The sequence below is a fragment of the Punctularia strigosozonata genome, assembly GCF_000264995.1.
Source record: "Punctularia strigosozonata HHB-11173 SS5 unplaced genomic scaffold PUNSTscaffold_6, whole genome shotgun sequence".
NCBI lineage: Eukaryota > Fungi > Basidiomycota > Agaricomycetes > Corticiales > Punctulariaceae > Punctularia > Punctularia strigosozonata.
In genome coordinates this window covers 2,092,700-2,105,567 of record NW_006767438.1, presented here as the reverse complement: position 1 = coordinate 2,105,567, position 12,868 = coordinate 2,092,700, and the positions used below count along the sequence as shown (strand labels likewise).

Genomic DNA, 12,868 nt, shown 5'->3' with positions numbered 1-12,868 from the left:
GTCAAATGAACACCCTCTAAACTTGGTAATTTGAAAAGACTGCGCGCAAAGCCGCGGTAAACATGCCGCTCAGATTTCTTGGTACACCGGATCGGGACCCAGGCAGTGACGAGGTACGCTCCATACCCCATGTTGTCGTTTCTTGCTCAGAATGACTGGCCAAACTGTTAGGAAGAAGAGTATTTCTTCTCGAGCGTCGAGCCCGTGTCGCGAAGTGCGGGTTCCTTCGACGACCTTGATCATGACACACGCCCTCAAGAGCCACTTGCTACTCTCACAGTGGACCTCCCCAAGCTGCCTTGTCCGGCGCCCGAGCCTGCTGTTCTCGAGTCTGCTTGGTACGCTTTTCTCACCCAACCCGAGCAAGACCGGGTACGTCGCGTGCCAGTCAGCACTGTTCCGAGTAGTATAGGTAGCTAACGAATCCTAACAGAAAGAAAAGGCCATGGACGTCCTCGCGAAGTTTGAGCCTTTTCGACATCTACCTCCTGAGCTCGATGCTCTGTCGAACGTTCAGAAGTCGAAGCCCCCGGAGCTGTTCCTCGGCATACCGCTCGAAAGGAAGATGATCTTGAAGTATGCAGCCAAGTACGATCTGTTCGTTTACGTCAACCGGACGAAAATGCGTCCTGTGGGCTGGAAACCTCGCGACGAGGTCACTCGGGACCTCGCAGTCAGCGTTGACTCGACGGCGCACTTCGTATTCAAAGACATCCAGGTGAACTTATGGTCCCGCCTTCGCTTCGATTTCGGCTATGGCAAACCCGGGCCCGGGAGACCGTTCCTGTCGCTCTGGGTGCTCTGCTCCAACTTCGATTCGGTCGACGAGCGTCCATCACCGGAGAATCTTGCGGAATTACGAGAGGAGCTCGGGTTGAACGATATCAAGTGGTATCTATCCATGTCTATGTGAACGGACGTCAAGATTCCTACAGTTGGACATTCCTCCGCTTCGTTGTTTCATTCACTGGACTGATATGTTTTCCTCGCAAGGGTTGTCGTTGCTATCGAAGATACCCAACGGGGCATTCATAACCCCTTGCTTTCTCGCTATCTAACTCGTAGATTTTTGACCTCGGTGTGATCAAGAACGTCAGATCTACGATTGCTATACCTAAAGTCGCTCGTGTGCCTATTCGTACAAGTGCGCGGTGCGTTCAGTCATGTCGTGGATGTACGCGCAGCGCTATGCCCGCGCCTTGTACTTATACCCTACTCAATTGTATGTGCAACGTATAGCCTGCGATTTGTCGTCCTTCGAGGCGAGCGAACGGCGAGCAGACAGAAGGCATCAAAGAGAACCTCTATGATTCTGCTCTTCAACATTCCTGCTGCACTGACAGTGCAAGCCCCAAGCGCGCCAGCCCCGCTTCTGAAGCTGGCGCTCTTAATTCTCCCTGGTATCGGTACCACATCTCACCGAACCGAGCTAGCTATAGTGGGAGGGTTCTCCATCATGACATCTCAATGTAGCTGGCCGACTAGTCTGTGCATTGACAGGAAGTCTTGAAGATTGTTTCGACCTTCGAGTCATGCTGCCGTTTCCCCCAAGAAATCAACGCACTCTCAGCAGTCTAAAATCCCCGACCACCGGAACATTTTCTCGGCATACCTCTCAACATGACTTGGAGATCTATATCGACCAGAATACAATTGATCTTGCCACGGCGGGAGGAAAGGCAACCCGGATATCATAGAGAGCATAGTTCCGACAGTGGAATGCGTATTGGAATACCTACGCGCGTGTTTACGGCCGAAACCTTCGTCTCCCCTTTGGCTACGGCATGTCTGGCCCCGTGAATCCATCCCTACCACTCTGGGTTCTCTGCTCCAACTACGATCCGATCCGACCAATGACCGTCATGAAATACGTTAGCTCAGATACGGGACGAGCTCGGACTCGATGACGATCAAACGCTATCTGGCCCTGTGCGCTTGAAGGTACCACGTTTTGAGTATCCGTCCATATTTTGCGTTCGAGTTCTTGATAAGGCTTGAGTTATAACCACCCCGTTTCTCGTCTGACCTTAGCTCGGCGTACTTGACTCGCGAGCCTTCGCGCTCGTGCGAAACGCCGAGCCATGTGCGGTCGCCGAAGATCCGGATTGCGAGGGAATCTATGCGAGAGAAGATACATTCGTTAGTGATCAGTGCATTAGGGATAAGGCGCACGTACGAATAGAGGCCGGAAGGGGTGCGCTAGCCAATACTCACTTTTGCCCTCTTGCGCGTAAAGCTCGTGCGTTCCCATCAAGGACGATGCGAAGAGCTTGACGACCTTCTCGAGCTGTTCCATGTCAAATAGGCTGGTGAGCACTGTTGCGCGCGGCGCTCGTTGCATCCTGGGTGGAAGGCTCACGCCTGACACGCTGCACGAGACGTAGAAGTAAGTAACATGGCTGATGCTGCGGTCGCCGGAGGTGTACCCAATAGGGGGCCTCAAAGTTGGCGATTATGGGACAGATTACGGAGTGGATTCGAAAGTCGATTATGGTCGCGGATTATGGTCGAATCGAGCGTAGCGGCTCTGGAGCCGCTACGCTCGATTCGACCCATAATCTGATTCTGCTACGACTCCCCGCTACATCGGAGTTTGGAATCCTTCCCACCGGGTCTGGGATGTCCACTCGCCTCTTCGTCTTGACCGTCCCCGCCGCATCGTCGTTCTTCCCTCCTCTCTCTGTTTTTTATCAACGTATAGTTCTGGCCCTGACCATCCACGTCATATTGACGTTCTTCGTCCTCTTTGGTTCTCATCGGCGTATAAGGAACTCCATGGATGGCAGGGAATCATTCAATGCGAGCCTGGCGGGACGGCGCGTTTTCCTGTGGGTACAACACCACCTACGTCGTTCAACAATACGATTTGGAATGCACATGGTGCTGGAGATGGCTGCAAGTAAATCAGCACGGTGCTCGGATGTTCCTCTCTCCCCCGGTAGTATCTCTAGGCTCATTTGTCACAGGCAAGATCGCATCACCGTCCTGCGTCGCTCCCGGACGTGCCTTCCGCATCAACATGCCTTTCGCCGAGCTTGACCTTGTGGTTTGCGGGCTGATGGCTTCAGGGAATTTGGGCGCAATATCGCAGCCGTCCAGCGGAATCCCAATATGAGCGGCTTAGTGACGGCACATAGAGGACATTGGGAGATGGTGTTCTTAGTACTGATATGTAACACTACATTTTGTCCATGTATTCCATGAGGTTGCGCCACTTAAGGCACCTGGTTATATAGTAACTCAGTACTGCTGTCATCGTTTCAGCCAGACAATATACAATATTTCCTTCACCCGACAGGAATGTCAACGTCAGTATACCCTGAGGTGTCTGAATATCCTCTGGACTTAGATGAGGTGCTCATTCTTCGACTTGGGCACCAACGCAGGCTCGGCCGTGCGGCCGAACTCGATATTCAAGCTCAGAAGGACATGCCGGCGAGTCGGCAGGAGGAGAATCATGTGCATAATCCAGACAGAATCCGGGGATGTAGCGGGGGGTTCAAAGTTGAGCGTCGGATTATGGCGGTGTAGCGACACGAGAATCGACACAGAATCGACGCATAATCGGACGCATAATCAGCCCATAATCGCCAACTTTGAGGCCTCCTAATTTGACCAAGCGCAAAAGGGAACCACTGCCTTCAGCGGCGGGGGTTGTTCGAGCCATTGAGCTGTTGCCGGCAACTCGCGCTTTCGCGCTATATGCCGATAGCCGTGGCGTAGACAGCGCAGCGCTGAGCACCTTTCGGGAGACTCGTCCTCAGTCAAGCGCCGCGTTCGCGAGTCATCGAGAGCGAGCAAGAAATTTACGAGGCCATCGTAGAGAGGTCACCGGCCGCATCGAACCTGCGAATTCGCGTGTACGACCTATTCCCACGCCAGTGCCTCGTTTTGCGCGAGCTGCAGTCCCATTCCTGACCAGAATTACAATCGCAAATCGCCATGTCGCTGGCAGTTTACGATGACGACGGTAATTCTCAAGAACCATTCGGTGGGCTATTAGTTCGGCTACCGAAACGCACCGGCCCAAGGCACGAGCCTGCTGTTCTGGATTCTCCTTGGTACCAGTACCTCACCCTACCAGAACAAGAGCGGAGGGGCGATGTACGCAACTTCTGACGTGAAATTATGCCTGACGCTGATTTCGTTATTCTTACAGAAGTCGGAAATCTTGTCGACATTTGAGCCGTTCAGCCAACTACCACCGCAGCTCGACCCTCATTCAGACACCCCGAAGTCGAATCCCCCGGAGTTGTTTCTTGGCATACCGCTCGACGAGGACTTCATCGCCGACTACGCTTCCAAGTACGATCTACTTGCTTATATCAACGGAGAGACGCTGGATCTTGTGGGCTGGAAGCCTCGCCACGAAGTCACCCCAGATCTTCTAATCAGCCTTGACGCCACATCCGATTATGTGTTCAAGGACATAAAGGCGTGCCTGTGGCAGCATGTTCGCTTAGATCTTGGCTATGGCAATCCTGATCCCCGGACCTCGTGTATGCCTTTATGGGTATTTTGCTCCAACTTCGACCCGCTCGACCAGCGTCCGACAGCGGAGCAAATCGCTGAGCTACGAAAGGAGCTCGGGTTGGACGATATTATGTGGTATTTATCTATGGACGCCTGATCAAAGACCAAATGTTATTGCAGTTGAGCGCTTCTCCGATTTCTCTTTTTGCACACGGAACTGATATTTTGAATCGCAGTTGCCATTGAAGAGGCTCAGCACGGCCTCCACATCTCCATGCTTTCTCGCTATCTGACACGCGTATATCTACATCGGCGTAATCGTTAGCAACGGAGACTTTGATTCTTGCCTCTTGCGCGTGCAGCTCGCACATTCACGTCCAGAACGATGCGAAGAGCTCGATGAGATTCTCAAGCTCCCCCGAGGACTGTGCCATGCCGAATAGGTTGATGAGCACTGTATTGCGCACGGCGCTCGTTGCACCCTGGATGGGAGGCTCGCGCCCGATACGCTGCACGACATGCTCGTACAGCCCAATGAAGCCAAATCTCACGTTCCGTTGGCTTGCCAGCGCGTCGGCCGCTTGACCCTTAGGATGTGGACGTAGACGACACGGGCGATGAAGTGGTGGCTGAAAGTGCGCCCGACCCGACCAACGCACAAGGGAGCCACTGCCTTCAGCGGCGGAATCGTTCGAGCCCTTGAGCTGCTGCCGACTTGCAGTTGCCGGCTATTTACCGATAGCCGTGGCGTGGACAGCGCGGCGCTGAGGGACATTTGCGAGAGTCATCATAAGCCAAGCGCCGCATGGGCGAGTTGTCGAGAGCGAGTAACGAATATACGAGGCCATCGTAAAGGTCGCCGGGGTGAACTCGCACCTGCCACATCGAACTGCGAATTCGGACTTTAAAAGGACACCAAGTGGTATCTGGCCGCGTGCGTTCGGTAAGAACAACATCTCACATGTTCGTTTTTGAGTTAATGTACTCCTTCGTGACGTCTACAGCCAGGCTATGGTCATGCAACCTCAGTCGTAGATCTCCTCCCAAGTTAGACAGAACCACTGCTTCCTCTCGTCGCACAGGGGTAGGGTCGCGCCCCGTTTCGCGTTCGGAGCAAGCAGTAATCCCAGAGGTATCGGCCCGCCTCGACTATCCACACATGCGAACACGGTGTTTCCTGCTAGCCGGGTGTGCGAAGAAACGTTAATGGTGGGCCATTATCAAGGCGGTCGTGGCGGGAACGGGTATGGAGCGAAAGATAGGGGAAATGTCGTGGCATGGGCAGTCGAGGAAGATACTGATGGCGAGCGAGCGGGCAGCCAGATTTTCGGCAGAAACCGATGCAAGGAAAGAAACAAAGAAACATTCATTAGTAATCAGTGCGTCAGGGATCAGGTGTATGGCCGAGGAGATGAGGACGAATGAGGTGCACAGGTGATTACTCACGAACGAAGTTCTCGCCCTCTCACGCCTGCAGCTGGTGCTTTCTCGAGCTCGATCGGGGTCTGCGCCATGTCGGAGAGGTTGGTAAAACTTTGTTGCGCACGGCGCTTGTCGCATCCGGGACGGTAGGATCGCGCCCGACATGCTACGCAACGTAGCCCATCGAGCTCGAGTCTCGCGTTCAGTCGGCTTTCCAGCGCACCGGTCGTTTGAAGTTTGAGATGTGGTCGTGGACGACGTGGCTGATGATGTGGTCGCAGGTGCGCCCAACCCGACAAACGCAAAGGGAAAATCTCGTCTTCAGCGGAGGCGCCACATAGATCGTAGCCGAACCCTTGAGCTACTGCCAGCGCATTGCGCTTGCGGGCTATATACTGACACCGCCATGAGTAACGGTCCCCCGAAGATTTGAGCAGATGCGCGCGTCGCGCGATGCACCGACAGCCGTAGCGTGGAGAGTGCGCTGAACGCAGCGAGATCGTGTGAATCGGTGTGATCGACTTCTCTCCAACCAACCTCACGCGAGGCGTACTTATGGCGCTCGTCCTCCACCAAGACAATAGACATTCCAATACCTCTACCTTGTCAAACTGCTGACATGACTACCCAAGATCTCACTCCTGCGACTCTCCCCGACAAGACTCAGAGCGACTCTGCTGCTGCTGCTGCCGTCGGCAGCCAGTCTCCAATCACCAATTCGCCTTGGTATCAGTTCCTCATGCTTCCGGAATGTGAGCAACAAGGCGTAGTAGGTGCCATCGTGTCATACCTTGAGCTCTACTAATAACCGACTTGGGCTCAGGATGATGTGGCAATCCTTTCGACATTCAAACCCCTTGACCACCTACCCCAGGAGCTCGATGCGAGCTCCGGCACTGAACGGCCCACTCCGCCAGAGTTATTCCTCGGCATACCTCTAGACACCCGCATGATACTCGACTACGCGAAAAAGTACGAGCTTTCCGCCTACGCAGATCGGCGGACTATGGGTCCGCTAGGCTGGGTGCCTCCGGAGGCAGTGACGTCGGACACTGTCGTCAACATCGACTCTACGACGTTACAGGTGTACGACGACATTCGGGAATACCTGTGGCCGAACCTCACATTTCAGACCGGCTATGGTCATCCGGACCCCAAGATGCCGTTTGTTCCTATCTTTTCCCTCTGCTCGAACCGGGATCCGCTCGACAAGCGACCGACTGCGGAGAAGATAGCAGAAATACGAACAGAGCTCGGTTTCAAGGAAGATCCTAAATGGTACCTGACCATGTTTGCATGACGTATGCCAGCGAAGTGCGGACTTGCGGGCGTTCGTCGACATTGCTCGTGGTATGGACTGCCGGCATGCAATGTTCAAGCGCGTGGCGTTGTGCCATGGACGTTTGTAGAGCGCGAAGCTCGTGCTATGTACTTGTGCCATATGTGCAATGTACCCCGCTATTCGTCGCTCATCTATTCGTCGGTGTCAGCGAGCGGCGAGCAGACAAAGGAGGGGCCGGACCTATCTTCCTCGACACCAACGCTCCCACCGACCCTGGTCATTTGCATCCCTCTCCCATACATGATTCTGACCGCAGCCTTCGATAACAACTTGGCTGCAGCATGCCGGATCGGCCAACTCGGGCTCTCTCGGCTCTCTCGAGTCACCTCGCGCACTAGACGGGAGGTCGATGGCCATCTTCCCCACTTCGATAGGAATACGCCCTTCACGTATACAACACATGACATCGTCAGAATTAGGGACGTGCACGCTTACGGTATGTAGATGATGCCTTCTTGCTACATAACGCATAGGCCCAGGCTCAATCGATCTTCAGGAGTTTTACTGCATTGTCCATTTATCGAGGATAATTGGATCTTCAACAATGAGGCGCGGACAACGCCATCCCCGCAGTACGATAAGCGCCCCCCGCGCTGTGTATCGTGCAACACGGGAGATTGCATAATTCCTTTACTGGAAACTCGCCCTCATCGTGGGGGTGCCCTCGTGCCGGTACACGCGAATAGAATTCCGGTTTCGTCGACGGGTTTCATGGACATCTATCGACTCTCCTCGTCCAAGCCCTCATGGGCGCCTATCGCACGGCAACGCTGATCCGCGTTGCCGTCGGAGCCACGCGATTGCCATGTTTTCCGCATGGATCGGAGGACAAGATGCTTAAAGTGAGGGTTTGGTCGAAGCCGTGAAAGACATAGCATCGAATATCGTTCTCCTCGGACGTTGCTTGAACTAGCTATATCGACATGCTGCGCCTCTTTCAAGGCGGATGGTCTCGAGAGTATGAACAGAAGGCCGAAAAGGCGGTGAGAGTAACGTTGATGACGTGAAGGTACGCGAACATCATACCAAGTGGTCGTAGGGCCTTTTTGTGGAGGAGGAGCTCGAGAAAGCAATCGAATGATGTAAGGAGAAGGTGTTGAATATCGCGGAAGAATGCCGGTGAGTGATACAGCGTAACCTCTTAACCTTCGTGTCTCATGACCTTTGCTCGTCTCAGATCGCAGAACCAGAGGTTCAGGTGAGCACCATGGGCTTTATGCTTCCATTCACGTCGCTCACACCATACAAGGGACATCGAGTTCGACCTTGAAGAAGATAGAGACCGATGTCTCAACGGTCTAGCGCCTTCTGATTCCGACGATCTGTCCCCCGGAGAAGTGATGCGCCCCTATCAGATATTCGAGAAACCCGAGTTCTTTATTGACGGCGCCTCTTCTGGAGATATAAGCCAAGGCGCGCTAGGAGACTGCTGGTTCCTGTCTGCCGTCGCCACGGTTGCGACAGTTCCGAAACTGATCGACAGGATATGCGTCGCGGTATGATCCCACTCTGCGTTGCTACGTCTGGAACGACGATCTGACGGATCCTTAGCGCGATGGGCAAGTCGGCGTGTACGGTTTCGTTTTCCACAACGAATCGGGCTGGACGGATGTAATCATTGACGAGTGCGCGCGAAATACATACGTGCACTGACTTTCCTGGATCTGATCGTCGATTCTCAGTCTTCTCTTCACGAACTACACGAGACTCGAGGATCTGGAGACGGCCGTGAATGCCCCAGTCGGTCATTCACTCTGACGATGGGCAACATTGAACCGTTTCTCTCTCCAGGAACTGGGTAAGCGGCCCGAAAAGCGTGGGCGCAGAACTCTGTACTTTGCCTCTTCTCTTACGGAAACCGAGACATGGGTGTAAGCTGCTCAACGCTCGTTTGAACTGCGTTCTAAGAGCTCTCCATAGCCCCCTCTTCGAAAAGGCATACGCGAAGCTGTTCGGAGATTACAAGGCCCTTGCAGGCGGATACTGCTCTTGTGCCATTGAGGACATGACGGGGTGAGTTCACATTCGTATGAGCTCTGCACGTCGTGATTGACGCAACGATGCTCAGGGGCGTTTCCACAACGATGCAAATGGCGGATATTCTCGATCCGGACAGGCTGTGGAACGACCAGCTGACGCGAGCTAACCGCGATATGTTGTTCTCGTGTTACATAATGCAAAATAAAGCAGGCTCGCGAGACTTCGTGAAAGGTAGGCAGCAGGTATCAGTTGAAGAATATTTCTGACTGAGAACCGTTTCACTGTTTTATCCAGGCATTCGAACGAGTGAGTTGCTCAGAAGTAATCATCCCGCGTTCTCTGTGACGAAATTTCCGCCTTTTTGTTTAGATCATGCGTACTCTGTTCTATCTGTAGTTGAACATAACGGTGACTGAAACAAGTTCACTTGGAGCTGAAGGGATGCTGACGCCAACCGCCATCGTTCAGGTAAGCGATTCGTTAAAGTCCGGAATCCCTGGGGCGAGCGCGAGTGGTCCGGCAAGTGGAGCGACGGATCGAAGGAATGGACCAAAAAGTGGTTGATGGCGCTAGATGATCTGAACCACAAGTTTGGCGATGACGGAGAATTCCTAATGGAATGTACGTGACTAGCTGCTGGCCACTTGCACCGTGTAGCTGATACCCTTGCTCTATCGTAGACCCCGAGTTCCTGACCACCTTCACGAGGCTCGACAAGACGAGGCTCTTTGATTCCTCGTGGGGCTTGAGCTCGCAATGGCTCGAAGTCTACGCACGTCCGTTCCCAGGCAGGCATCCTCTCGGTGCTCGCTTTGCGCCAAGTTGAATCTGACAGCTTCCACCAGCGGCATGGAAGTTCGGCGATGTATCCTGTACGGCCTTGCTCCGCTTGCTATCAATGGTGTCGGCTAATCTATAGACAGTCACTGTGAAGGTCGATGGCAAAACCCCTTCGATTTTTGTTCTCTCGCAACTGGAAACGAGGTATTATCAAGGTCTCGAGGGTCCTTATGATTGGACTTCTCCGACTCCGACTGCGTCCAGATTATCCCATCACTGAAACTCTCTAGGACTCATTCAGCTACTGGTTCCGATTCTGATTCAGACTCGGACATTGAGATTCTCCCTGACACCACGACTTACGACATCAAACCACGTTCTGCTGCAACTGCGCAACCGCCCGTAGCTAAGGTAAACTAATCTCGTGCAGCGTCGACTCTACCCTTACGCAAACGATTGCAGAATCCGCGTCTCCTTGCTATCAAGCAAAAGTGGAACGGACCATCGCTCAGCCAGGTGCAGCAATATTTCAAGGACTTGCCCGAGAGCCGAAGTGTCCCCATGACGAACTACGTCGAAGCGTTTTATAAGCTTTCGCAGGAGCAGAACTGGGGCAAGGATCGTTTCAAGGCTGAAAGATGGAAGTTCCAGGGGGCCTACCGTCAAGATTTCGGTAAGTTATTCGGCACAGACCCCAACTGTCTGGAATCGTGGCAGGAGCTCTGTCGCGCCATCGGTATCGACGAACAAGAAATACCGGACGATCTATTATCTTGCCAAGAAGTGAGCCAGACGCAGGCGGTCTGCTTTTTCCCGTTGCTGACCCGGTCCTCACGGTAGCTCATTCACAGTACGCACGTTAACATCCAGGACCTCGTCGATTACAAGCTAGTGGGGACGCCGGTCCAGCAATTTCCCACTGTCAGCGATCTTTCCAAGTATTGCTACCGCCATCATAGGTTCTTTCCTTTGGACGTCGCATTGAGGGACACTTTATTGCAGCATCTCCTCCGCAAGGTGAGGTAGGCCTGCGCCGTCATTTAGGGCTCGTGCTATCGATTGTTTTCCTCGTGATGTTGCTCCCCATGTTACAGCGATACCTGAACCTCTACGTCTCAAATTCTGTGCTTGTAGAATATCCGCCCACGTACATGCTCACTCTCATCGATAAGTCGGAACTTGGCTGTGTGACCGCGAGAGGCGTTGATTATGATACATCGCAGTGCTGGTGGATACATGATTAGTCTCCGTGTCACGCCGGGTGTCGATGGCAACTCCGGGCGCACGCCGCGCAGCACCTGCGTATTGGAGAGCAACAGGAGAAGGGCGCGCTAACGGACGTCGTTGAAAGCAAGGATATACGACGGACTTTTGCAGGATGATCTGCACGCACCCGACCTGTCTCTGATTCCGGCAGGACCTCTGTCGCGCAATTTGGATCATGGAGGAGATACCGCGCGTTCTGGTGACATGCCGCGCAGTCAGTGAACGGCCATCCTAGCTGGTGGAAACGGTCGCTGATCACGTCTTTCACTACAGTTGATTCGCAGTGTGCACGTCAACATATTTCATCTCGTGGACTAGAAAACATCAGGGACGCCCGTGAAATGAATCTCTAGCTTGCAAGCCCTGGCCGCTTATCGTCGAGAATACGACATGTTTTTCCCGAAGAAATAGGCAAAAGGACGATCACCATTACATTTCTTTCTCCGTAAGGTCTTAGACGCTGACGTGTGACGGTACGTGAGCTCATGTTCCTCCCGTAAAATATCACCCCGACGATAACACCGCATTACATATCATCTCGTTCACCTTCCTTACTTTCTACATTGCTGAACGTACGCGCAGCTAGGCTTCACGGTACACAAACCATGGTCGATATAAAATGACCAATCGAGGTAATCCTTCCAGGTTTCCATGAGCCGCGAAGAGACCAAGTCAGATACGTCTCTCAGCGAAGTGAAGTACTTATCGATCTCCTGCTCACAACTTGGACAGAACCACTGCTTGCTCTCGTCGCGAACACGAGGCAAAGGTTGCGGACTCACGGGCGAGAGAAGGAGCAAGTAGCCTGATTGACAAGTTCAGGGATATATCGAACCTTTCGAACCGCATGCTCCATGCTTTTGCATCTTGCTGTTCAGCGCAGGACTGACACACTCGCCAGCCTCGGTCTGGCACTGTGCACGTTCACCTTACGTACGTCAGGACCTACCCCTTTCCAAAATCGACCAACTTACTTCCATATAGTACTTATCTCCGTTCTCTGCGGCAGCGCCTACTGAGATTATGTCACCTGCTATGCAACCTTTTCCATTAAAAGCGTCGAAGAATGTATTGAGGGTGGAGCTTGACGGTGAACGCAATCTCTCCCCTCAACCCTTCCCCGCATTCATGCCCTCCAACGACGAGAACGATGCACATGCGGGACCGTCTGATGCAGCGAAGAGCCAAGCACACAAACCGTCTTCGGATGCGGAACCAGACGTTAGAATCTCTCGTAGGTTATCGCTTTGCATCCTCCTCCTCGGTCAATTGTGCTCTTGTTGTTTCGTACGGTACAAAGTTGTGATGGGTTATCTCACGGTCAGCCTTTCCCTTTCTTTTCTGGGTGAAAGGAAGCGGCCCCCAAGGGCCGCCCCCTCTGGGCGCAAACCGAAGGCGGGCCCGGAGGCTCGCCTGAAGTTTGCTCGGAAAAGACTTCACGAAAGATCAGGGTATGGGGCGGGTGGGATTTGATGCAGATACGCCTCCCGCTCTCGCGGTGAGGCTCCGGAAGGAAGAGGCGTGAGAAAAACTACATAGACGCGGCGCTACGATATCTGCTCCCTCTCCCCAAGACGGCGCACCGAGCTTCGCTCGGTGCTCGCC

The 12,868-nt window shown here is 53.4% G+C and overlaps 6 protein-coding genes across 6 annotated transcripts; 5 read left to right on the top strand and 1 right to left on the bottom strand.

The window, feature by feature from the left end:
* Window positions 1-62: 62 nt before the first annotated feature.
* Window positions 63-913, top strand: PUNSTDRAFT_134519 (uncharacterized protein; the record flags this gene model as incomplete). Its single annotated transcript, XM_007384004.1, has 3 exons — window positions 63-113; window positions 172-372; window positions 434-913. 3 exons carry the CDS (start codon window positions 63-65, stop codon window positions 911-913), a joined length of 732 nt encoding a protein of 243 aa, XP_007384066.1.
* Window positions 914-1,740: 827 nt separating this feature from the next.
* Window positions 1,741-2,370, bottom strand: PUNSTDRAFT_120603 (uncharacterized protein). Its single transcript, XM_007384003.1, has 2 exons — window positions 2,177-2,370; window positions 1,741-2,117 (listed from the first exon to the last, which is right to left on the bottom strand). The coding sequence occupies exons 1-2, from the start codon at window positions 2,339-2,341 to the stop codon at window positions 2,028-2,030; spliced, it is 255 nt and encodes an 84-aa protein (XP_007384065.1). The 5' UTR covers window positions 2,342-2,370; the 3' UTR covers window positions 1,741-2,027.
* Window positions 2,371-3,942: 1,572 nt separating this feature from the next.
* PUNSTDRAFT_134517 (uncharacterized protein) lies at window positions 3,943-4,630 on the top strand (the record flags this gene model as incomplete). The annotated part of the gene is made up of 2 exons (XM_007384002.1): window positions 3,943-4,104; window positions 4,160-4,630. 2 exons carry the CDS (start codon window positions 3,943-3,945, stop codon window positions 4,628-4,630), a joined length of 633 nt encoding a protein of 210 aa, XP_007384064.1.
* Window positions 4,631-6,514: 1,884 nt separating this feature from the next.
* On the top strand, window positions 6,515-7,195 carry PUNSTDRAFT_134516 (uncharacterized protein; the record flags this gene model as incomplete). Its single annotated transcript, XM_007384001.1, has 2 exons — window positions 6,515-6,664; window positions 6,719-7,195. The coding sequence occupies 2 exons, from the start codon at window positions 6,515-6,517 to the stop codon at window positions 7,193-7,195; spliced, it is 627 nt and encodes a 208-aa protein (XP_007384063.1).
* Window positions 7,196-8,144: 949 nt separating this feature from the next.
* PUNSTDRAFT_102871 (cysteine proteinase) lies at window positions 8,145-10,277 on the top strand (the record flags this gene model as incomplete). Its single annotated transcript, XM_007384000.1, has 15 exons — window positions 8,145-8,220; window positions 8,277-8,356; window positions 8,415-8,435; window positions 8,487-8,733; window positions 8,789-8,862; window positions 8,920-8,977; window positions 9,029-9,108; window positions 9,158-9,250; window positions 9,306-9,448; window positions 9,512-9,523; window positions 9,587-9,625; window positions 9,686-9,838; window positions 9,898-10,020; window positions 10,063-10,089; window positions 10,141-10,277. Exons 4-15 carry the CDS (start codon window positions 8,578-8,580, stop codon window positions 10,275-10,277), a joined length of 1,095 nt encoding a protein of 364 aa, XP_007384062.1. The 5' UTR covers window positions 8,145-8,220; window positions 8,277-8,356; window positions 8,415-8,435; window positions 8,487-8,577.
* A 281-nt stretch (window positions 10,278-10,558) lies between these two features.
* PUNSTDRAFT_68334 (uncharacterized protein) lies at window positions 10,559-11,023 on the top strand (the record flags this gene model as incomplete). Its single annotated transcript, XM_007383999.1, has 2 exons — window positions 10,559-10,780; window positions 10,838-11,023. 2 exons carry the CDS (start codon window positions 10,559-10,561, stop codon window positions 11,021-11,023), a joined length of 408 nt encoding a protein of 135 aa, XP_007384061.1.
* Between the last annotated feature and the right edge of the window lie 1,845 nt (window positions 11,024-12,868).